Source organism: Chelonoidis abingdonii, chromosome 22 (genome assembly GCF_003597395.2).
Source record: "Chelonoidis abingdonii isolate Lonesome George chromosome 22, CheloAbing_2.0, whole genome shotgun sequence".
In the NCBI taxonomy this organism is placed as follows: Eukaryota; Metazoa; Chordata; order Testudines; family Testudinidae; genus Chelonoidis; species Chelonoidis abingdonii.
This window is the reverse complement of record NC_133790.1, coordinates 3,604,509-3,629,304: the sequence shown is the minus strand read 5'-3', so window position 1 is coordinate 3,629,304 and position 24,796 is coordinate 3,604,509. Positions and strand designations below refer to the sequence as shown.

The 24,796-nt window shown below is 50.9% G+C and overlaps 1 protein-coding gene across 2 annotated transcripts in view; it reads left to right on the top strand.

Annotated features, from left to right (window-relative positions):
• The window catches only part of FAM222A (family with sequence similarity 222 member A), an 87,451-nt gene that overhangs the window by 32,316 nt on the left and 30,339 nt on the right, over positions 1-24,796 (top strand). For both annotated transcript variants that reach the window (XM_032805436.1, XM_032805435.1), the window contains one exon: positions 680-811. In XM_032805436.1, the coding sequence (XP_032661327.1) occupies positions 730-811 (82 nt within the window). In that variant the 5' untranslated portion in view covers positions 680-729. The remainder of the gene's footprint in view (positions 1-679; positions 812-24,796) is intronic.

Sequence of the window (24,796 nt, the reverse complement as noted above, 5' to 3'; positions counted from 1 at the left end):
TTTCTGTTGAAGAAAACATAGAACGAGATGAAATTTCTGTGGTGTGTAAGAAAGGTCGTCTCCCATCCAACGTGAACAGGCAATGTTTAATCCAGTTGTGGTCACTGGGCTCATAGGTGCCAACTTCTCCTGGCACTGGTGAGTACTTGACCCCTGGCCGTGCCCCCACTACACCCCTGCCCCAAAGTTCCTCCCCCAACTCCACCCCCTCCCTACCCCTATTGCACTTCTTTCCCAAATCCCTGCACCGGCCCCACCTCCTCCCCTGAGTGCCTTGTATTCCTGCTCCTCCCCCTCCCTCCCACAGCTTGTTACGGCGTGAAACAGCTGTTTTGCGGCAGCAAGCGCTGGGAGGAGAAGCGGGGATGTGGCATGCTCAGGGGAGGAAGTGGAGGTGACGTGGGCAGGGAGCTTGGCTGCACCCATCAATTTTTCTCCATGGGTACTCCAGCCCCAGAGCACCCACTGAGTCGGCGTCTATGACTGGGCTTATGACAAACTTTACTTTTAATGCACATAGACCCAGTGTCACCCGCCCATCACACGCTCTCTAACTCACAGGCCAGCTTTCCCAGCCACGTGCTGTGTGCGTGAGGGGAAGAGAGAGGCCGTGTGACGCTCAGCTGCCACGGCCGATCCTGTGTGCTTATTGACGCCTTCCCTTTCTGTCTGTCTGCAGCGTGAGGGTCTCCAGTCGTGACTCCAGCAGCGCTCTCCAACGCTTGGACCATGTTGGCCTGTCTCCAGAGAACCCAGAACCCACCAGCCCAGCACCTTGCATGTCCAAACAAGACCCTGGAACCGCGGAAGTGTAAGTGCCTGTTGGGACTTGCCAGAGAGACGGCATATGCATATGCTTCTTGCACTGATCTCTCCAGTTCATTTCCTGGCATTAAGTTATTCGTTGACCTTCAAACCTCCCTTGGCTCTGTCAGGCTTTGTGCTTGGTTGTCCCTTGAGCTGTCTTTTCCAAGCGTCCTGTCCCATGGAGTGGGGTAGCCCTGAGGCCCCTCTCTGCTATGTGCCTCTCCTGCTATGGGAGACGGAAGGCAGCCCGTGTCCAGTTCCCTTCCTCCCTGATAGGAAGCATTTGCCTACTTGCTGCTTTGATGCTTCTTGTCTCATTGAAAATGACGTTTCTTTAACTGATGATTAACAGGAAAGATGAAGAACAGGGAAATCAGGAAAGGGGAGGGGGGAAAGGAAGGAGACACAATAAGCGAATTAAATTGAGTTGCTTTTGCTGATAAGTCGCACTTCAGAAAATTTTGCAGCAATGTCTCCAAAGTGCTGTGGCAAACACCTGCTCTGAAGCCTCCTTAAAATCTCTCTAACCCACCCTTCCCCCTCCCTTTCCTATAATTACTTTTCCCAGTTTTGCTGTAGCTCTGCTGTTCCTGACGAGCTGGCCTTTCAGATAAGCTGTAAACTAGTTACATTAAAATGGGATCCAAAAGGTCACGCCAGTAAAGCACCTGTCTCGAGCAGCCTTTGTCTCTCAATCCAAACCATGATTAAATGTATATTTAATGAGCCTGCTTTAGGCAGGCGGGTTTGACCTCTCCGGCTGGGAAAGACACATTAAGATTCTCAAGTGATGAATGTGTATTTTAAAGAGGGGAGTGGATATTTTTTCTACTCGTCTCGGTTGGATTTGTAAGCGTTCCAGGCTGAAGACAAATCAGCTACTAAAGCTCCACTTTTTAGCGTGTGACAACCCCAAGGTATTTGGTTAATGATCTGTATTTTCCTGGAGACGTATTTTCCCCACCTGTGCACCCCAGCACAACCAAACCACTCTGCTGAGTTTGCCTTGTTAAGTAGAGGTGGGTGGGGTCTGAAGTGATCAGATTTTTTTTTTTCCCCTAAAAGATAGTCAAGTTCAACCACAGCTATTGAACTTGAAGGAAGAATTAGTTCAGGGGGGCATCCATGTTAAGGCTAGATGATGCAGTGGGCCCATGTGGCCTTAAAAATCTACAAACTTGTTTGTGTTTCTGAGGGCACCTTTCCTTTCAGTCCATGTGGGTCTCTGAGGGCCGGTCTTCACCACGTGCTGGATCGGCGGGAAGAGATCCATCTGTCGGGGATCAATTTATTGCATCTCGTCTAGACGCGAATAGATCGATCCCCGATCACGCTCCCCGTCGACTCCGGGACTCCAGCTTGCGAGAGGCGGAAGCGGAGTCGACGGGGGAGCAGCAGCGGTCGACTCGTCGCCGTCCTCACGGCCGGGTAAGTCCACCTAAGAGACGCCGACTTCAGCTGAAGTTGTGTATCTTAGGTCGCCCCCCCCGCCTAACATAGACCAGGACTGAGTTCCTCTTGTGCCCCAGGGGAAGAATCCTCCTAGAGGTTCCACTAGACTCAGTGGAGAAGGACACCAGGGGCTCTCCCCACTGCTCCCTGTGCCAGAACGGGAAGGTTGCCGCCCCCTCTCCTCTCTCGCAGGGCTCTGGCTTGCAGGCCACTGCTGGCTCAGTGTGCGGAGCGAACCGAGCGTGTGTCTGTGCATGTAGACGCTTGCTCAGAACTTACAGCGTCGCTCAAGTCTTTTTCTTGTTAGCGTCCAGAAGGCAATTGAGTGTTGTTGTTGTAAAACTATTGCTATTCGGTCACGCCTGGATACCAAGCTACATTTCTTCTGAGCCGGGCTCAGGGAACGTGTGCGCAGGGCTTCAGAGGTTCCCTTCCCCGACTGCCTTGGGAACCAGGGCTGGGGGTGGGCTGGGGGGGGGGTGAGGATGGCTTGTCATTCTCCAATATTAATTGGCAACAGGCGCGTCTGCAAGCTGTCATTTGCGAGGGATTCTGAACCATAGAGGCTGATCCTGGGAAACACCCACCAGCCTGCCTAATGCTGCACTCAGTAAATGGAGGAGGAAAGCTTTTGGAAAGACCATCACCTTCCTCCTCCTCCCATTTGGGACAGAGGGGGCGCAAGGAATTCCGAGCCCCTTCAGTGGATCAATTAGCGCACAATCTACTTTGAGTGCTGGCAGGTTCACAAGCAAGGGCTGGGTTCTTCCTGTGTTCTGCCTTGTGGATGTTGAGGCTGGGACAGGCGTCCTTGTCTGAAATGCATCTAAATTACCAAGGAGCTTTGGAAGTGGGGGAGTTACTAGGCCTTTGTGCAGCCAGTCCAGTGTGAGATGTTACCATGTGTCATGGATTAAGTGAAGTCCTGTGGTGGGGTGACCCACGTATCTGAAACCCTGCTGCTAGTGCGCTGAGTGGCAAGTGGAATAACAGCGCAAGCTAGGCGTTCGTGTCGGAGAGAGGGAGGGATCAGGTGAATAAGTGCAGTGGCTGGCTGCCCAACTTCCGATCCACATCACAGCTGAATGGGACCTTGCCTGGCCCCCAGGGCTGGGATTGGGCCTGATTCCCTATTAGCCTAAGCCTCAGATGAGCATGTGCAGAGCAGGTGTGAGAAGACCCTGGAGTGATGGCGCCAAGGGGTCCTGCCCTTCTCCCTGTAGAACAGACGCAGCACAGGTGCAGGTGTCCCCTGTGTGCGGAAGGGAGAGAGTGGTGTGCAGCCTCCATGCACATCCAGTTCTTGGCCCCGCTGCCAGTTGGGACCAGTAGCTCTGGCCCCTGAAGGTCTAGACAGCAATGAGTTGCCATGCAGCTGATCCTGGCTGATTTGCTCAAAGGCAACCAACTTGATTTTACAAATTCAATGGGGGAGGGACCGTTTTGTGCTTCTTTTGACAGCCATGGTTTCGTTTTTAATTATTTATGGCATTTCTTACCGGGCTGATAACCGTCGGCGTGATGCCCGGTGTAAGCAAAGGAGCAGCAGCAGCTTACGTTGCCGTCCCCAGATGCGAGTATCCCAGCGCTCTCCAGGCACTCAGGCTCGCTTCTGCCGCTGAGTCACTCGGCCATGTGCACGTGCAGCTCTGGCCTCTCTGGGGGAAATCTGGGAGGCGTTGGGTGCTGCCTGCAGCAGCCCAGACAGAGGATGCCGCATGCTCTGCTGGCCGATACTGGGGAGCAAGGCCTGTGTAGTGGCTGGTGCCCCAGAGTGCTCAGAGGGAGCAGGCAGTGCAGGGACAGTGTTTGTGCCTGATAACTGCATGGGGGGAGGCTCTTCACACCCTCCCCTATCCTGGGCCAGCCATGCCAGGCGTACCTGTTTGTTTCTTTGCTTATAGCATTTTTTTGTGGGAGAGGCCTTGCTTGTCCCTTTCTCTCACTGCCGCTGTCTTTATTGAGCCGAGTTCTCCTCTTCCTTCCTCCTAGTGCCCCCCCAAGTCCGAGGGGCGGGTAAGAAGAGATCCACTGGCCACTGATTCGCTTTATGCCACTTTGGAGCTGCTCTGTCCTCTCTCGGCAAGAGTCTCCTGCTAGCCCACTCCCCCACAATACACTTGCTGCCTCCGCCCGCCAGCCAGGTCACCTTAATCAAAGTTTAGCTGACGGTATGTTTCCGCTCGTTATGGGAAGATGCAGCATGCCTCTTTTTCTCTAGGCCTCCTGCTATTTCAGATTAAATTGCAGGTGACATCCAGGGCCAGGCATCTGTTTTTGAATATAATTTTCCACTCTTTATTTATTACACCTGTGGCAAACGGGGAGGGGAAGCTGCCATCAGCCCTGCGAAGCAGAATGAAAGGCAAGCCCGAGTCCCATGCGGTGTGGGGGCACATGAGCCTCCTGCTAAACGCCTGCTTAGGTAATCGAAAAAAATAGCATTCTCTTCCAACGAGCCACAATTTAGAAGTGCCTCTGATTGCTTAATTTGCTCCTGAGTATCTCAGTAATTATCTTTATGGGTCTTATTTCTGTCCTCTGGCACTGTTTCTGTCGATATTAAATGAGTCTGGCGCGCGGCACGGTGGCCGCCTGGCCTGGCACCACTGTGAAATCCTATTATCCTGCCTGCGCCTCTGATTAATTTTTGTATTAATTTCACGTAAAAGGTGAGCTGACTAATGTCTCCGCCTGCGCCGGGAGCTGCGTGTGTCGCTGACGTTTCTGGACCCAGGTGTGGCCCCACCCTAGGTTTTCCCTTCCCCTCTCTCTTGCTGGTTAATTGCTTTTTCTCCCTTTATACCTTTTCCCCATGGCATCTGGAAAGTGACCTGTGCACACAGGCTCTGAGAGTTGCTTAGTTGGTATGGGAGGGCAGTGAGGGGGGTGCTCTGAAATGCGGTACCTCAGAAGTGCTGCCGTGTGTGGAGGTGAGCCCTTTGGCCCCGGACCAGTGCAGTGGCTTCGACTGCCCCTCAGCCTGTGGTGGGTGCTGGTGAGGATGGGGTGGCGGAGAGCTCAGAGCTGTGTGCTACTGGTGATGTTGGGTGTAAATCTGCCCAGACCTCATGCAGGGTCTTACTAGAGCGAGTGTTTCCTAATGTTGAGATAAGGGTTGGGCTGAGGTGAAGCCGGAGACACTGGGGCTAGGGAACAGAGCAGGGCTTCTCCAGTCAGGAGCTTCCTTTCCTACAGAGGAGAGAAGAGTGCCTTCTCCAGACCCATGCCACATCTGCTGCAAGATCCTTCATGGAACTTCCTGGGCCTTTGGCCTGCTTCTCATCTGAATCTCTAAGAGCCAGCAATGCCGCCTCCTCCACCTCTTCAGGAGAGAGCCAGAGCTGGATGAGGGGCCCCAGCACGTGCCAGGTGCAGGGCAGGGCCTGTAGCGGGGAAGGCTGCTGGCTGGCTGAAGGCGTCTGGGCTCTATTTTGCCATCCCAAGTCCTGACTGGACAGTTTGACTCACCACTGCACCAAGGCTGCTACCGGGAGGCCAAACCGTCTTTCTCAATCTTGGAAAAGTCACCCAGAGATTCTGGAAAAACAAACAGTCCAACAAGTTCTGAAACCTCTTGTACCATTACTACCCAGACACGTTGGAGGTTACCAGGGCACCTGGGCCCCATTTGCCTAGACTCCCTTTGTTCCCACGCCCAAGATAGCCAGAGAAACATGAAGCTTGAGTTACCCGTGAATCTCCTTCATGGAAGCCTTCCAAAATGCCCACCTGCTATTTCTGTTTGTGTTACAGTAGCACCTACTGGCCCTGACCAGTATCTGGGCCACACTGGGCTGGGTGCTGTACAAACGCATGGTGAGAGGCAGTCCCTGCCCCCAAGAGCCAGCAGGCTGCAGAAAGAGGGCACGCTCAGCGAAGGTCACCCAGCAGAGCCAGGAATAGAACCCTAGTCCAGAGTCCTGTCCACTGGGCCACGTTTCCTCTTTTTACACAGCTCTATCGTCTGCTCCTTAGAATTCCCCAGCCTAGGGGCTTCAAGGCCTGGTGCCACAGGTCTAAAGTCTTCGTTCCACCAGGAATCACAAACTTCACTGAGCTGTAAATAAGGCTCTCGTCTGTGGCTGGAGTTTCTCCCTTTCTGAAGATGAGAAGAGCTTTCCACTCGCCCACGTTCATTTCGTTGTCCCCCCCAGGACAATATGGAATTCGTTGGCGAACAGCTCCAGTGTGCCTCTTCCGGCAGAGACCCATGCCCGGTGGGTCATTCTAGGCCTTGTCTTCCCAAGGCAGGAAGATGTTGCTGTTTGCAGTTTAACTCTGACCAATATCCCCTGCCCTCCATGTGCTGTCCCTATGCAGACTTGGACCCTCGCTACAATCAGTTCTAAGGCGTGCCTTGGCTGTACAGAGCAGACCCACGTTCCAGCCCTGTGCTTCTGGAAACTTTTGGGCACTTGGCTCTCAGACAGGGGAAGGCAAGGTACCCTTGAGGGGACAGCACAGCACAGCACAGCCCATCTCTGCTGTGTGAAGAGATGCTTTTCATTACAGCTTCTTCAGTGCTAGGGCTCCCCAACAGGGCTGTTATGCATGCCCCAGAGCACTGTGGGGCATCTTTCAGCCTTGTGGGATTTTGCCCGGGACGCAGCTGCTGCAGGCAGCGTTCTCCAGCTAGACTTTAAACCAATAATAGCTCTTAAAGCCAGCGCGTTAGGCTGTTGCCCGCCCGTCTTGGCCTCCCTCTGTACCCACAGGGCCACTTATTGCCATCTCTAAGTGTGTCTCCTGTCAGATTTATTGAGCCACTCGGCCAGGCCCTTGGTGTTGTGGTTTCAAGCTCAGTTCCCTGAGTGAGCGAGGAGGAGGGAGGCTGTTTGCTTTCAGCAGAGGAAAAGGTCCTTCATGGACACCCAGCTTTTGGGCCAACAGCAGGGAAGGGAGGGATCCAGCACAGTGAGCCAATGCCTTGGCCTTCCCTATCCTCCCCCAGACCCCTTCTCCCTTTCCTGGCCTTCTTGCAGAGGAGCAGGGATGCTCTGCTAAAGGAGGCATCCTCGGAAAATATCACCTCCAATTAACTTCAGCAGGCTGGGCCCCTTTGATTTTACTCTCCTTGTGTTACAGGAATTCTGAGCTTTATTTAAATTATAAATCAAATAATACCCCTCTCAGCTTGGCCAGCCCCTGGTCTTCTCCTGCTCTCTGCAGTGATGTAGCAGTGGCTTATATTTAATTAAATGTCACTTGATATGTGCCTTCCGTTAGACGCCAGTGCATCTGCTGCTAGGCCTGGTTGTTAGTGCATCTGCGGTGGTGTGAGCAGGAAATGCACGTCTGTAATTGGTTGGGATCAATGTTTAGCTCAACGTTATGGAGCGCTTCCTGAGCCAGGCGCTCGCTTTCTATTTAAAAAAATAATTAAAAATAGATTCTCAGGGACGCCTGAACTGTAGCAAGTGGCGGGGCTGGACAGCTCGGGAGGCTGGTAAATGGTACCAGAGCCTCCTATTTCTAGGTTGCCAGTTCAATTCCGGCCCAGGTCAATAAGGATTGCATGTTGTTAGTATCTGATGGCTGTCTCGTGGGCTGTGTAAAATGAGCTTGTGGTCTCAGACCATTACTTAGTAAACAGATCACAAAAGCCAGCAAGAAGTAGAGGCTCCCACATCCTATTGAGGCTACCTGGGTAATTTTAGAAGAGACTAAATGCAATTTCCAAACTGGAGCTGGGCCAGGACATTGGGGCCAACACCTCTGTTCCAAGACAGCACGTCAGGCAGCTTTCAGTGGTCAGAAAGACAGTAATGCTATCAACACATACCTCCTTCACTGTGCTGCAAGGGCCCTCGTCCAGCACTAATGCAAAGGAGAGAGCAAGGTTTGCCGAGTCCCCAACACAACTTCCTGCAGCAAGTGACTCAGAGGAGAGGCGTCTGCCTACCATCAGCATTTTAGGGAGCACAAGTCATCCTTTGCCGGTATCATCCCTGCTCACCCCATTTGGAGGTAACTCTTGGTTGGTTGCTCTGATTGACTCTCTTGAGTTGTGTGGTTTCTGAGGATCTGTGGCCATAGCCTGGACACTAGCTTCCATCAGGAGTGGGTGACTGTGAAGGTAATAAGTCAAGCAACAGGTTTGAGAAGGGGGAATTTACAGTTGTCGCTCTCCAAATACTGTGGCCTCTGGGTGCAGGAGAGCGGCCAACCTGAGGAAAGAGGCACTGAGGCAAACTTGCTATGATGGATAATCTGGTCTTTGGTATCTTAGACCATTTATCAAATGTCTTTAGATGCTTAAAGATGCAGAACAGCACTAGAGGCCTACGATGCTTTTGAAAATGCCACTAGGTACCTATCTGCATCGTTGGGTACCTGAAGATCTTTGCAAACCTGGCCCCAGACTGTTAGGACTTTATAGGTCACGTGTGAAGCTGCGGTGTGTATTGCAGTGCAGAGAGTGTCCGGGCACTGGGCTGGTTTCTCCCCCGTCACTGGTTCCTGCGCAGACCGGGGGTGTGCACTGATGGTACGTTATTCCTTCCAGGACGCTTGGGCATTGGTGGGCTTGATCAGCAAGGGGCCGGTCGGTGAGAATTGGCATCTCCGTGCTGAGAGGAGACGAATCGCAGCCCTGCTATAATACGTTACGAGGAATAAAGCTAAATGAGGAGCCCAACTGCGTCCTTCCTCTGGGCTCTGCATGCGGCTGGCTTGCCGGGGCGAGCATCATGCACTCAGTTCTCTGCGTCCAGCACCTCCCTGGATTGGCGCATGCCCTCGGCTCTGAATGGACCATTCGGGACACCGCTGAGGAGTCCTGCACATGCTGCTCTGGTGGCTCCGGATCCGAGGAGTGGTCCGTACGACTCCTGTCTCAACAGGAGCCTTAATTCTCCCTGCCCTCGCCCAGGTGTTGCTGTTCATGTAATATGTCACAGCAGCTTCAGGTGGAGCTGATCACAGGACAGCTCCGGCAGCCCGGGAAAGGAGGCTGCCTCTTTGCCCATGCAGTCCGACTCTGTTTGGGATTCGAGCTGCCTGCGTCAGCCTGGGCTTCATCCTGTAGCTGGGGCATTTACCTCGCTTTCAAGGTGACTTTAACCTTTGCACAGAGGTTCCTGCTGGGGAGAGCAAAGAAGAGTTCCCACCTGCTTGTCCGCTGGCCTCCATTTCGGCTCACTAGATGCAATTGCCGCTCTGGGGCCTCAGAGGTTTGTTTGTCTCCAGCGGGGCTGCAGCCCTGGAGTGAGCCTCTGCGCGGGTGTCTGGGCCCTGCTGCGTGTGCACAGCAGCAGGTAGAGCTGCGACAGGCGTTTGGCTTTGAGAGACTGTTTGGCCGCTCCACGAAGCCACATCTTTCACAGCCAACGTTTTCTCAACAGAGCACATTTTGTTCCCACCCCCACACCCCACCCGCCCCGTCGTGGTCTTGTCTCTGTCTTTCTTTTGATGGCTGCTTCATGCCAGGGCTGGGTGCAGGCTGGGGGCTGGAGGCAGAGCACTCTGTGCTGACAACAGGGCTGTACACAGAGAGGTAGTGCCTGTGTTAAGACTGTTCAGACATTTCAGTGCATGCCTGTTTCTGACACAACTTCCTTTGTATAGCTGCTAAAGGATTTCAGTTGCTTATCAGGCCCAGGTTTTCAGTCTGCCTTCTGAAGTCCTTAGCTCAGCTTTTGATGCCACTTCTAAAGTCTTTGTTATTCCTGCCCATGGTATGAAGCAAAGAACCCCCAGCGTTGGAGCTCTTGCTGTCCTGGCATCAGCCCAAAGAGCAGAACCTCCAGCCCCGAAGGAAGACAGGCGAAGGACGTGGGTTCAAAGTGGACATGGGGATCTTAGGGTGGGTGTTTTAGGGAACGATGACTTAAAAGAGAAGTAGAGTGAGGGAATTAATGAACCTGTTTCTGCCAGGATTTGTTCCACTAGCGCTTTTCTTGATCAGCTTATTTGTGGTGGCTGTGACAGCTGATGTCTTAGCTAGTAATTCCCATTTGCAATGTTAATGCATGGGAGGTGAACGTCTGGGTGACATTGGTCAGAAAGGTCATTTTCATCAGCGGCAGCAGATTGTGCACTCCAAATTAGTTACATATAGGAAGGGTTGGGGGGATGTAGGGGGGTCCATTCTGGTTTTTTTGTCTTCTATGCTACATGTTTCATGTATAAAATCCAGCCGTGACCAGCCCCATGTGGGGAGAGGCTCCTCAGATTGCTGGAGACGTAGTGCCATTCTAGGGGAGTAATTACTGTGCCTGTTTGAATTGCTCCTTTTATTGGCTGATAAATATTTTTTAATTTACACACTGCTGTCTAAAATTAAAGCAGCACCATGGAAAATATTGATTATGAATTAACCAAATGGGCACCTTTGCCAGGTCACTTTTTGCTGCTGAGCAAATTAGCTGTATTCAAATGTAAGGGCTTCCAGTTTGGTAAGATGCTGACCGCTAAAAGAAGCGGCATAGATTGCTACCTGGGGAACCTGCTGTATTGTTAGCCACAGGTCATGTTGCGCCCACATGCACCTCCAAGGACAGAATGGGGCCCATAGCTCCCCTGACATGGAGAATGTTAATGATAAATAGGCTTTTTCAAAGTGTGAGCACTTACAGTGGTTCACAGCTTTGATTTTTTTTTTAATTAAATGAAAACTCACCTTCTTTCTTTCCAACCTGGTAGAACCTCTGATCATGTCCTATTTTTAATCACCATGGCCTCTCTGCTCGGCGCAGAGATTGATCTGCAGCTGCAATTGCAACTTTTACCATGATGCATTTGAAACACGCTGTAGGACTTTCAGCTCCCGAGCCTGGAGGGGAAAGAAGGCTGGCCTGATCACTGAACTGGGAGCCAAGAGATCGAATAGGTGAAGATCCTTTGGGCAACTCATTTAGCTGTCGGCCCCAGTCTGTAAAATGAGGATATTAAAGGCTCCCCTCTCAGACGTGCTATGTGGGTTAATGAGTTAATGGTGTGCAAAGTGTTTTGAAGATGTGAAGCGCTAGATAAGTGCGAAGTCTTGTCAGGTTTGTGGCTAGCAGGTTCTGCTGCATGTGCTGCTGGGTGGAAGGGGTGGAGGACAGGTGAACTGGCAGAAACTAAAACACATGAATAGTTGCAAGCATTGACGCGGCAGAGAAGTCCGAGTGTGATGCTCCATGTCCTTGCTTTGAACAAACTGCATCAAATGTTTGTGGAATAAACCCACCTGTTCCCAGCACATCAAGTGCTTTGCTGAGTTATGTTTTATTTTTTTCGCAGGTGCTTATTAGAAAGATGAGATAACAAGTGCCGTTTGTTTACCAAAGCCTGCCAAGGAACAAAGGGGTTTGACTGCTAACATAAAACACCGCCTTTTACAGTAAACACTGGTTTAGCATGATTGGATTTCACGCCTGGCCCAGCAGAGCCTGCGCACCTCTTCTAGCAGGCTGGGGGTGTGTGTCTCATTACTCCCATGGGGTGAGTGAGGGGGCGGGATTTTGCATTTCACTACCTTCTGAAGGATGCTGTGCGTTAGTTTGCTGTGGAGGGCGTAAGAGCTGGGTTTTAAAAGGTTATGCCGCCCTGTACAGAGCTCTGAACGCGGCTCTGAATGTGCCGTCATCTTGGGGTCTGTTGGAGGATTCTGGCAGTTTACACTTATTTTAATTTGCAGGAAATAGCATTTTGGAGGGGAAGAGGCAGGGCCAGCTCCAGCATTTTTGCCTCCCCAAGCAGCAGCAAAAAAAAAAAAAAAGCTGCAATTGGCGGCACTTCAGCTCTACCACCGGCACTTCGGTCTTCGGCAGCAATTCGGTGGTAGGTCCTTCCCTCCGAGAGGAACTGAGGGACCCGCTGCCGAAGAGCTGGACGTGCTGCCCCTTTCTGTAGGCCACCCCAAGCACCTGCTTGCTGCGCTGGTTCCTGGAGCCAGCCCTGGGAAGGTGACTACATGTGAAATCCCCAAAACAGTAACAAAATGAGGCAGAGGATCAGACTGGCTGGCAGATGTGTGTGTTTTAAAATAAAGAAGGAAGATGCTTTTGCCCCGTGTGCCTGTCTGTCTCCCACCAGAGCTACACTCAGAGTTATTCAGTAGGGGAATGTGTCCTAGTGGAGAGAGCATGCACAGCTCTGTTTAAGGTGTGCATAGGCTCTTCCATAGAGTGGGTTTCAACCTGTAGCTTTGCAGCTTCCCTGTCAAACTTTCCACCAAAGGCAGTACAAGATAAGGACCTTGAAAGGGTGTGAACTGCAGGTTAAAAGTATATGGGGCAGGGAGGCAGTGTGGATTGAACCAGGAGAATACAGCTGCTGCTTCACTTCTTGTCCCAAACTATTGCAGTATTGGCATTCCCATGCAGTCAAAAACCCTGATTCAGAGCCCAAAAAACATGAGACTTAATACGAACCCCACTTATTTTATTTGCTTTTTGGTTTTTGAACCTATGGGGTCATGTTTCCAGATTTCAGGGCCAGTTTTACAAAGCTGAAAACAATTGAGCCAGATCAGCTAGGACGAAGAACTTAATCCGGAAATTGTTAATGATAATTAGGAACTTTGTAGGAGCATTTTACAGGATGCCCACAGAGCCACAACTGAGAGAAAAGGCTGCACTGGTTTAAAAACAAAGAAGCCTGGGTTAGAGAGGAGGTGAAAACAGCTATAATATTTTTTTAAAAAATACATAAATTAGAAATGGAAAAAAAGGAAGCTGATAGTGATGATATTAAAAGCTAGAAATTGTGGAAAATTGATACAAGAAGCAAAAGAATACCAGGAGAACTCTATGGCAGAGTTGAGGGCAATAAGAAGGGGTTTTATCAGTAACTCAGCGAGAGGTTAGGGGTCTATTACAGCAGTGGGTGGATGAGGTTCTGTGGCCTGCTGTGTGCAACAGGTCAGACCAGATCATGATGGTCCTTGCTCGCCTTAAAATTTGAGTAAACCCTAACAATGGTATTAGTCCATTATTAGATGGAAATGGTAGAATCGTCAATAATAATGCAGAAGAGGTAGAGTACTCAGTAGAGGTTCAATAACTATTTCTGTTGTGTATTTGCAGAAGAGCCAGAATGATATGATGATGAAGAAATACTTACTATTCCCAGAGTAACTGAGGATGTTTGAAAGCTGCCCAACGTTAGGAGCTGCTGTTTATCAGCAGGTCTGGATAACTTGCATCCAGGAGTTTTAAAAGAGTTGGCCAAGTAATTCTCTGACCATTAATGTTGTTTCTTAACGAGTGTTGGAACACTGAGGAAGTTCCAGAGGCCTGGAAGAAAGCTACTACTCCAGTATTTTAAAAAGAGTAAAGGGAATGACCCAGGTGATTCTAGGCCTGTCAGCCTGACATCAAACTCAAGCTGAGAGGGAACTCAATTAACAAAGAATTAAAAATTAATGCCAATCAGCCTGGGTTTATGGAAAATAGGCGTCTAATTAGATCTCATTTCTGGACGAGATTAGAAGTTTGGTTGATAAAGGTAATAGTGTCACAGTAATAGACTTCTGTAGGGCATGTACTTTGGCACTGCACATTTTGATTAAGAAAGAACAACAATAAAAAATCAACATGGCACATTAAAAACTAGCTGACTGAAAGGTCTTAAAATGTGACTGTAAATGGGAAATTGTCTTCAAGCAGCTGCGTTTCTCAGGGGGCGGTTCCTGGCCCTAGGCTGTTTAACGTTGTCAGTGCCCTGGAAGAAAACATAGTCATCCCTGCTGACGTTTATGGATGATACAAAGCTTGGAGGAGCGGTGAATAATGCAGGGGGCAGGACACTGGTACAGAGCGATTTGGATTGCTTCGTAAGCTGGGCACAAGCTAACCATATACCTTGTAATACAGCCAAATATAAATCTATACATCTAGGAACAAAGACGGTTGGCCATGCTTACAGGACGGGAGATTCTGTCCTGGGAAGCAATGACTCTGAAAAAGACTTGAGGGTTGTGGTGGATAATCAGCTGAATGTGAGCGCCTAGTACGAGTTTGTGGCCAAAAAGGGATGTATAAACAGGGGGATCTGGAGTAGGAGGGTTACCTGATGTGACTGGCACTGGAAGTCTGTGTCCAGTTCTGGGGTCTATAGTTCAAGAAACATGTTGAAAACTTGGAGAGGGTTCAGTAAAGAGCCAGAAGAACCATTGAAGGAACTCGATCTACTTAGCTTAACAAAGAGAAGGCGACGGGGTGACTTGATGACAGGCTGTATTTACCTGTATGGGGAACAGAAAATCACAGGGCTCTTTAATCTGTTGGCGTGAGGTCTGGCAAGATCCAGTGACTGGAAATTGAAGCTGAACAAATGCAGACTAGAAATATGGTGCAAATCTTTTAACTGTTGGAGCAGTTTGCCTAGGACCCTGGTGGATTTTCCATCACTGAACATTTTTAAGTGAGGAGGGATGTTTTTCTAAAAGATCTGGCCTTGTTCAATCACAGCTATGGACATGAAGCAGGAATTAATTTAGAGAAGTCTGATGGCCTGTGCTATACAGGAAGGCAAACTAGATGATCACAGTGGTTCCTACTGATCTTAAAATCTCTGAATTTTTTTTCTCCACAGCTAGGAGGGTTAAAGTGACTTTATTTGAGAATTTCAGCTTTCGTTGTTAAATCACAAGACTCCAGGAGCTGGTGCATTAAGAAAAGCCATTAAATAAAACCATGAGCAGTGATAACTCTGCAGCTGTGTAGCATTGTTGTGGGTGTGGGCTGTTAAGCAGTTACAGCTGGAGCAACGGTGGTTTCTAGTTCAGAAAGATCTGTGGGATCCTTGCTAGAGAAAAGGCTCTGTGGAAAGGAGAGAAAAGGAGGCGAGCACTTGTATTGCTAGTTATTCTGTCTTCTAGCTTGTTTCCTAATTCACCATTTGTGATGCCAGTAATTTCTGGTAAGAGCAGAGAGCTCTGTGAGCATTGGACAGAAGAAGTCCAGAAGTCAGCAGGAAGGGGATAGCCCAGGGGTTCGTACAGGAGTAATTAAAGCATGAAAATTCTGTAGAACCTAGACATTTAGACTGTGTTCTCTCCTCATCCCCTGGATGCTGCAGTGTTTGCTCTGACACTCACCAGTGGAAACTCTCCTACAAGTGATAAAACTGTTTAATTGCATATGGGATAAAAACACAGTTAATGGCTTCTCATTACACAGTTCTACTTATTCCAAGGGCATTTTCATTAAAGGAGCTGCAGCAAAGCTCTGCATTTGTACACACACATAAAATGTCATTTTAATTTCATGAAGGTTTACACGAGTGAAATAAGATTAATTCTTTCATTTTCAGCTTCTGCGAGGGATCAGTTAATGCTACCTCTATATTTATATTGGTGCCGTAAAGAGGAATCAATCAACTGCCTTGCCCAAAATGTGCTGTTGACATACACTTTCTTTGCCTGGAAATGCTGCAAAAACACTCTTTGGTTGGTCACGTATGCCTGTGTGAGATGAGTAGATAAGGACGCCGGCACAGCACATCAAGCCGGGGCCTTATGGTGCGCGAGGCCCATTTGGGCGGTGGGAATGGACCCTCAGAGTCCACGTAGCTCAAACCCTCCAACGTGGGGGAAGTTTGCATTCGGATCCAAACTGTGCAGCTCAGGTCCATGCTTGATACGTTCCTGATATAGGGCCCAAGCATCAGGCTTTGGTGTCTAAATCCATATTAAGATGGTCCCTAAAATGAGTATTTGGTGTGAAATCTGAGAATGGGGCCCTCTGGGGCTTTGTGCACAAGGCGGCACTTGACACCTCTCCAGGCATTGCATGCTCCCCTGCTTTCATTTTAATGAAGGCAGCTGCTCAAGTCCCCCTTCTATGCAGTGGGTAACACGTGGCATGCTATCGTGTCCGGCAGCCGGCTGGTCGGGCACCTGGAGATTTAGGCAGAAAGGGCTGAGGCCAGTGCTACCAGGGCCTGTGCTTGCCTCTCTGCAGGTTCTGCAGCACCGACAGTCACTCAAGGGGCAAAGGCAGATGTGTCTGAGTCCCTCGAGTGAGCATCTGGGCCATGGGACGTGCACCAAGGGAAACACAAGTGTGGGGCCAGCCGGCTGCCTGGACACAGTAGCTTCTGACCAGCCATGGGGGTAGAGGAGTTAGGGGGTTTATGGCCTTCTCTTTGGCCCCCTCACCCGTCATTGGCAGCCTGCCCTGGTTCTGTGTCAACATCTGTCTGTGTTTCTGGAGCTGTCCTGTATCCGCGGGAGGGGAACCTATGGGAGCTGGGCTCCTCCCCCCAGCATGTTCATGGGGTGTTAAAGGCCAGGCGCGGTGCTCCGCTGGGGCTTCTCACATCAGTTACGCTCCTGGGGGCTGGTGGGAGCTGATCGGTTGGGCCGAACAGTGTGCAGGTAGTGTGCAGCTGGCCCCCACCAGCCCAGGCTGCAGCTACAGGGCCAGCAGGAGCAGGCCAATAAAATCTCCTTTTATGTGGCTGCTGAACAAGGTGCCTGACCTCATTTGCCTCCTTGTTACATGCCTATATTCTGTGTAAAACAGCCCTTTTTCCCTGCCCCTCTGCCTTGCTTTCTAATGACCTCGAGGAGCCCGCTCCAGCCCTTGGCGGGGACACAGCCCTGGTGCGTTTTGCTGGACCGACAGATGGCGGCGGCTGGTGGCCTCTGTTCTACAGGTGGCTTGATGGTGAGGCCAGAGATGGCACTTGGAGTGGGGAGATGAGGGATATTTGGGTTAAATCCAGGCCCTGCTGCCATCAATGGCAAAACTGCCATGGACCCTAAGGAGCCAGGATTGCACTCTTTGCGTTTAACAGCCACCCCAGCTCAAGGCTTGGCCCCGCTGGGTGGTGCTCACCACACTGCGCTTTCCTTCTTGGTTGTCTTTCTTGCGGTGTTATATTTTTGGCTGGCCCTCTGACCTCTCTCTTACCCCAGGGAGGGGTCCTCTCAGATGCTCCATGGCATTGTCTTGATTACTGGAACGCCCACCCAGCTGTGGGGTGGGGGAGGATGTCCTGCCAGATGGGATCTGGGATCCGGGATCTGGGGTGGGGCCGGAGATGAGGGTTTTGGGGTGCAGGCTGCCTGGGGCCACATAGAGGAGAGAGGACTGATTGCAGCAGCACCTGGAGTGGGTGGGGGAGAGGCGGTTCTTCCTGCCGCAGCAGCTCTAGGGCTGGGGGAGAGGCGCCTCTCCCTGCCACAGTCCTGAGCATCTGTGCAGCCCTTGATAGGCTGCTGTGCAGCCGCGCAGCTTAGAGGGAACTTAAGCTGCGCGCCAATCCCCTGCCCCAGCCCTGAGCCTTGGAGAGGTTTCTGTAGCATGCTGAGCATGCTGCCTCTGCAGTCCATGGCTCTTGGGACTGAGCTGAGAACTCCTACTTCTGGGCTGGTCCTTTCCCCAGAGACACCTGGATACCATGGGGATGGGCCTGGCATGAAAACCTTCCTGCACAAATGAAATTACACAGTGCACAACTATGGCATCTTGCACATCATCTCTCTCCTCCTGGAAGATAATTCCATGCCTGTGCATCAGTAGATCTGGCATTGAGCGGTGTCTAGTGGTTGAATCATGGCACTGGGCGGTAGGACTCCTGGGTTCTAATCCAGATGCTGACACTCCCCTGCTGCGTGGCCAGTGCTTGGCCACTCTGTGCCTCAGTTTCCCCAACTATAAAATGTGTGTGTGTTCTGGGCTTACTTGGCAAACATTTGTGCAGTCTTTGGGGACCCGTGGCAGAAGGTGCCAAGCAAGTGCTGAGCATTGTCTGTCCTGGACAGTAAGAACAGTGAATGTTCCCCCCCACCCCCACCCCCGGGTCCAGGCACACCAGCTCTGTGTGTAGCCATCCCTGTGGAGCGATTCTGGTTTGACATGGGCACAGAACAGCTTCATGGTTCAAACCATCCCCTTTTGCCAGCTGCAGGGGAGCCGGCTGAGCCGAACGCCTGTTGCTCTGGCGGGGCTGGGGGCAGGTAGGGGAGTGTGGCCGGAGAGTAGGACCTTTGTGTGTCTGCCTCGCGCTGCAGAGCTCTGTGCATTGGAAGGTGCGGCGTGAGTTAAATGAAGGGAGAGCTGTCGTTGTACGGCTGTGTTTAGATGTAGGAGCCATGTGGTAGCTGGATTCCTAGTCTGAGGCTGGCGAGGCAGCAGGGGGACATTCGCTTTGACTCCGTCAGTGGTGTTGCTTGGGGATCCCTGCTAGCCCTGGTGCTGCAGGGTGCCAGGCCTTGCTCTCCTTGCTGTTGCTGGTGTCCGAGAGCTGTAGGAGCCAGGTTTGCAGGCCAAGGAGCTGCCTCGGTCGTGAGGGAAGGATCTGCTCCCTAGACCCACACCAGCCTGACATCCCCGCCCTCCCCCAGGTGTGTGAAGGAAGCAGTAACTCCCCGAACTGCATCACAGCCGTGCTGACCAGCAGGAGGCTGTCGACATGAAAAGCCAGCGTTTTTAAATGGATCTGATATTAATGGGAGATCAGTCGAGTGTGTCTCCCCTGAATGACCGACTGGAGGAGCAGGAAAGCGCCCGAGGCGAGCTGACCTTCGGTTCCGTTTACCCGCCAGCCACTGTGGAGTCACTCCTGGCTTTGTGACAGCAGCCCCTTGGCCCCAGATTGCTGTGGACACAGCCTGCCTCCCCCGGTACTCTGCTGGGAGCCAGGAGCTGGAGATGGGGGAGCTAAGGAAGCAGAGGGGGGAGTTGCAGGAGACGACAGCTGCCATGCATTCCAGTCATTTCTTCCCATGGATTCGAGGGCCAGCACCCCTGCAGAGAGCGGCCCTAGCAACGGCAGTGCAGGCTTCCTCTTTGCAATTGGAGTGACCTGAAGGGACCCCCAAACCCAGACCTGGAGAGACCCTCGGCGGGAGTTAATTCTCCAGGTGTTACTGGTTTTTGGCCAACACGAAGGCCGGTCCATGCTGACTGCTATGGATGCCTGTCAACTAGAGAGTGACCTGCAGCCCATGGGACCAGACACTGCACAGCCATCGGCTGGGGCTGGCCCTTGACGATCTCATGTCCCCACCCAGTGCCCTGGTTCTCAATGCCCGTCTGCATTGCTAAGTTTCAACCTGCAGTTTTTGCGCCTTACAGAACTGGGGGACGTTACCGTTGGGCCAACCGAGAGGCTCACAGGAGCGCTGCAGAGGGACGGGAAGCCGAGGGGTCAGAGTCCATGGGCCTGCTTGTCTCACACCGACAGTGGGGAAAATCAGAGAGCTCCACGGAAGGGGATGCAGACTGGTCTGAAATGGGTGTGACTGCAGAAGTGGGGCCTGGTCTAGCACTGCCCCCCTCTCTTTGAGGGGAAAGGCCCTGAGACTCTATGCAGCCTGTGTACCAGCCCTTGCCTCTCCCCATGCCCTGGGACTCGGGCAGGCTAGGGGGAGTTGGGGGCTGGGTATCCCATCTGGCAGCCTGCTCCTTTGCCTGGAGCTCCCGTCTCTCTTGTTGCTCTTAACACTCCAGACGCGCTGTGAAGTTAATTTGTGTAAATCTCCGAGTGAGCGAAATCCCCCTCGTGGCGCTGGTCACTTTGTTATCCGCCCAGGCATCCTAACGAGTTTTGACAGCATTTGCTGGTGCTCCAGTCATGGCTCGGCCCGCCGTCTCTGCTGTTTGTGCTGAGCCCAGGCGTTGAGGGGGGTGTGTGTGTACTGGGTGCTGCTCTGCTACCTCTGGCCTGACTATTGCTCCCTGCACCGGGGTGTTTCTCCTGGCTCCAGCTCTGCCCTGGGACAGCTGAGGGGCTGCTCCTTCCCCTCTCCCATCCCGCCCCCCTTTGCTTTTCTGCTCCTCTCAGTTTGAAATAGATCTGAGGGTTACCCAGCCCTAAAGAGAGGGAGCAGGGCAGGTGAGGGGGAGAGGGCATGAGGGAATGTGAGCATCTCTTAGCATAGATTAAATATTTAAAACCAGGAGTAGATTAGCGAAATGGGTGTGGTGCTGAAACCTGAATGCTCGCAGCGATCTGCTGTCGCCCCCATCTCAGCACAGCAGGGGTGCACGCCCTGCCATGTTCCTCTCCTGTGGAATTCTTGGGGGACTAAGGAGACAAATCTGTCAGGCCAGGCCAGCTGGCCCCAGAGTTTGGGTGGAACAGCTCTCAGCATGATGGCCTGGTCATCTCCTAAATTCCCCTCAGGCCAAGGACAGCAAAACCAATTCTCTGAAATCCTGGTGTGCGTAACTAAAAAATACATGGAGAATCTTTAATACTATAAATTTCCTGCCTTTGTGCTGCACCTTGCTGGACTGTGCATTTGTCGTCTGTGTAGTAGTGTGGTGTATGATTATTTAGCTAGCATGAAACTGAGTGTGAGGATTGCCATTGTGCAAAACGAGCTGCAAAGGATGCACAATCCATGCCATTAAGATCATAAAATCTTCAGGTGTGAGGGGGAATTCTACAGCCTTGGATAGGTGTGTTTGCTTGTACAGCGCCTAAAAGTGCGTGGGATTTTGGCCCAGCTCGGAGACGTACCATTAGTTTATTCTTATTTATACTATGGCAGCACATAGAGAGCTCAGCTGAATTTAGGGCCCCAATTTGCTCGCTGCTGCACAGACACATAAGAGATAGATGCTGTCCTCCAGAGAGTTTGAGAGGCAAAGTCAACAGTGCTGTGAACTGAGTGAATGCCACATAAAACGTGAGGCAAGTATTCATGCCAGTTTAAAACTCCGCCCCATCCCCAGGGACAGTGCCTGGTGGAAGGACAGGGTTGGAATGTTTCTACACTTCCCTAAATCTGTTTACCTATTCTCTCTCCCTGAGAGATTCAAAACCTTAGGAGCAGGCCTTGAAGACGCTCCTAATCTGTATGAATTCTGCTCATGCAGTCAGGGGTCGTGAGGCATTGTGACCAATCACAACTAGCCAGGACAGCTTGACTTGTGAACAGCAAGTACTGAATATGCACAGTGATTAAAAAGCAAAACAAAATCACGTTAGTGTGACTAGGGAATATGTTGGGGGGAGATGGCGAACAGCTGTCTGTGTGCAGGATTGAACCCAGAGACATTATATGCACTCTAGCTGTTGTGCACGGATGCTATTTCTCCATTGTAAAGTGTAATATACCAAGAACAAAGAGCAAAGGCTGCGTATTCCAGGCATCGTTACATGGATGTAGTGTTGTCTAGAGCGGGAAACTGTCAGTCTGGATCCTGGGATCTATTCCCAACTCTGCCATTGACTTGCTGTGTGAACTTCATCAGGAAAGTCCTGGCCCCTTTTGAAATCAGTTGGAGATTGGCCATTGACTTCAGCAGGGCCATGATTTCATCCTAAAACTCTTAACCTCCATTACACACACCTGCTGTCCCTATTTAGCAGCAAGCACTCCTGGTATTTTAGCAAAAGGCTTGGTCTCTTTTGAGTGCTGCCTCTCCAGATTTACTCTCCAAGTTCAGAAGCATCTCCCTGGTCTTCTCTCCAAACCTTCCTTGGTACTGATACCAGGCATTGATGAGCCTGCCCCGTTCCTTTCTTTCGTCCTCTCTCTGATACTGAACTCAGGGAGCCAGGAGGCTCAACAAATGTGTGCAAAACCCTTTGAGGTCCTCTGAGGCTCCTTTCTATTACTACAATTTATCGCATGTCAAACCTCCTGCATTCCAGTGAACATTATTTCGGTTGCAAAGTCAAACCCTCAAGTCAGAAAATGCAAAAAGTTTCCCCGTGTAACCTTGATTCAGCCTCTTGTGCACAGAGGACCCCTACAATTACAACACCCTGACATTTCAGATTTAAATAGCTGAAATCATGACATTTTACCATTTTTTAAAATTCTGTGCCCATGAAATTGACCAAAATGGGCCATGAATTTGGTAGGGCCCTATTTATAGACTCTTGTGCCACCTGTTTCCTTCTTTGCTTGTCCACCATGCTTTTTTTCTCTTGCTCCTGTCCACCCTACCCAAGTCTGTCCCTGATTCCCCTTGCCCCTGTCCTGTACCCCACACCCCCCTGGATTGCAGTCAGGTGGCTGCTGCCTCCTCGCTGCCTGTGTTTTAGAGGTGGGAAGATGTTGTGAGTACATGTGACAGTCTCCCTGTTCTCAGCCTCTGGTGCCTCCCCTACTCCTGGAGCAGGGAGGAGCAATTTCAGGGAAAGGCCTGTTCAGTGGTGCTGTGCAGGTTGAGCATGCTCCGTGCAGATAGGATCTCTGGAGAAATTTAGCTGCCAGGATCTCACAAACCTTTACTGAGCATGTGCAAACAGCAAGTTTCAGGAGCCTAAATAATTCAGCCAAATTTGTGTAGCTTTTTGCGGGGAGAGCAAAAGGCACGCTCCTGACACCAGGGTAGGCCCCCTGACAAATTTCAAGTCCCTGTTCTGAAAGCGTGGAAGTGATAAAGCTTCTCAGTGAAACAGTTGTAGGAAGTTTTTGACATGGGCAAATCAATATAGGTTTCCTTAATCTCGATCTCGGAAATGGCTGAACCATTTTTCCTTAAACTTTCCAGAAAAATTGAGTTGAAGGCAGACACCTGGAATGGAAAATTTCAGCCCAAACAATTAAAGTTTAGCAAAGTCATAGGCGCCAACTCCGTGGATGCTCCTGGTGCTCAGCACCCACCGACGGCGCCGACGATCAGCTACTCCTCCTGCCTACCACGGATCAGCTATTCAGCGGTGTGCAGGAGGCACTGTGGGGGAGGAGAGGAGCAAGGGCAGGGTGCGCTCGGGAGAGGGAACGGAGTGGGGGTGGGAGGGTGGCCTTGGGGGAAGGAGTGGAGTGGGAATGGGGGTGGGGCCTGGGTGGAGGATCAAGCAGCCCCCAGGGAAATTAGAAAGTTGATGCCTGTGGGCAAAGTTATAAGCAACTGAAAAAAGGGTCTTGTAAGGGGAAGCATCAGGCAACCTTAACTCTCAGTGTCGCTGCCAGCCTGTGGTTATTTTGATTGTACAGTAATATTAAGATGCCAACATTTAAAGTCAGGTGCATTCTTTGAAAGGTGTAAGTATTTTTAGACTCGCCTACCTTGGAGATATATTGCATAAACCAGCCTGGAATGTGGATGGCTGAGGTTGTTTGCTCCGGAGTCAAACCCAGCCCCAGCAGCAGTGGTGAGCAGAGGAGATGGCTGTGCTATGTTTCTCTGAGGATAAATAGTTCTGTGCTTGCAAGGCTGTGAAGGAAAAGTGCCTCCCCTTCGCTCCCCTCCCAGCCTCACCCCCCTGTCCTGCAATGTTTATTTTTCATTTACTCTTTGTAAGTGGCGCTGTGCGCAGAGCTCAGTGCTAATACCTCCGAGAGGAGACAAATAGAAAGTGACACGTGTGTGTGTGTAGAATGGTATTTGTGGTGACGCTTTGACTGCAGATAATAAAGTGCTTGCCCTGGGGTGATCCAATCCAGCAAATGCCTCAGAAAAGTCTCTCGCTTCTTCAAGGCAGAGAATAAAGGGGAGAGAAAGGCCTGTCTGAAATGACATGTCAGCCTAAAAAGAGACCGTGTTAATGGATGAATATGTTGGGATGGCAGAGCCTCTGCTCTTCTCTTTGTGCTTTGTCACGAAGGTTATTGTCTTTGCACATTAAGGATTCCGGGGTTTGCTGTCCGAGGCTTTCTGCCTGGGTTTGTTCGGATGGATTTCTCCAGCTGTTTTTGTGGTTGGTTGAATTCAAGACCTTGAAGTGAATGTGCATTTTTCCCTGACTCCTCGAGCCGACCTGCGCTGAGAGATGCTTTTGTTCTAGTTCACTTCATCTTTTTTTTGTGGTGTGAGGGAGGGTGTTTAATTTCCTTGCAGATCTGGAAGTGGGGGACCACCAGGCCATTGCAGTAACGTGTGGTACTTGTAGTACGTCACCTGAGTAGTTTTCCTCTTTGCTACAGACACTCCTCAGAGGTGGTCATTTTGAACTCGCTCTGAGGGGGTCACAACCATGTACGGTCAGTTCCTTGTCTCAAGGCCGTTTTGCTGAGCTGCACCACAGAGGGGTCTGGGAGGGGGTCCAACATTATGGGATTTCAGCTAGATTTTTGTGACTGCGGCATCAGCCATTTAAAAATCGCTTTTCAGTGTCATGTTTCTCTAAAATATTTTGTTGTAAATAGGCTGTAGACTCTTCCCCTCTCCCCCAAAAGATACAACAAATCCCAGTAATCCTTGATGAGAAATTAATATGAAATGTTACAAACTGAAGTGGGTTGTGCGTATCTGTATCTGTATTATATTGCGTGGTACAGGTCCCCCTCTGTGCCAATCCACAGATGATACGAGTTGTTACCTCTCTCCGCTACGCAGACCTTGAGCTCATGCTGTAGTAGCCTTTAGGTCCGGAGGTCCCCGGTTCGATCCCTGGTGTGTCAGCCAAGATGGCAGCCGTCACAGAGGCACATACAGACGCACATACATCTGTTTGCATAATACCCATGGCATAAAGTGCTGCAGCTATTAAAGCAGGGTATTCATTGCAACCCATTTTATCAAGTAACTTTCACAGTGCTTGTGACCTATGCTCTACCCATCCCAGTAACTCGGTTTCCATAGTAACAAACGTACTTCAAAGGGGCTGAAAAGAAGACTGAACCCAACAGAAAATGAGCATACGTGGCATACAACAGCCCCAGGAGGTGGGGAGGTAGTGGGTGCCCGAG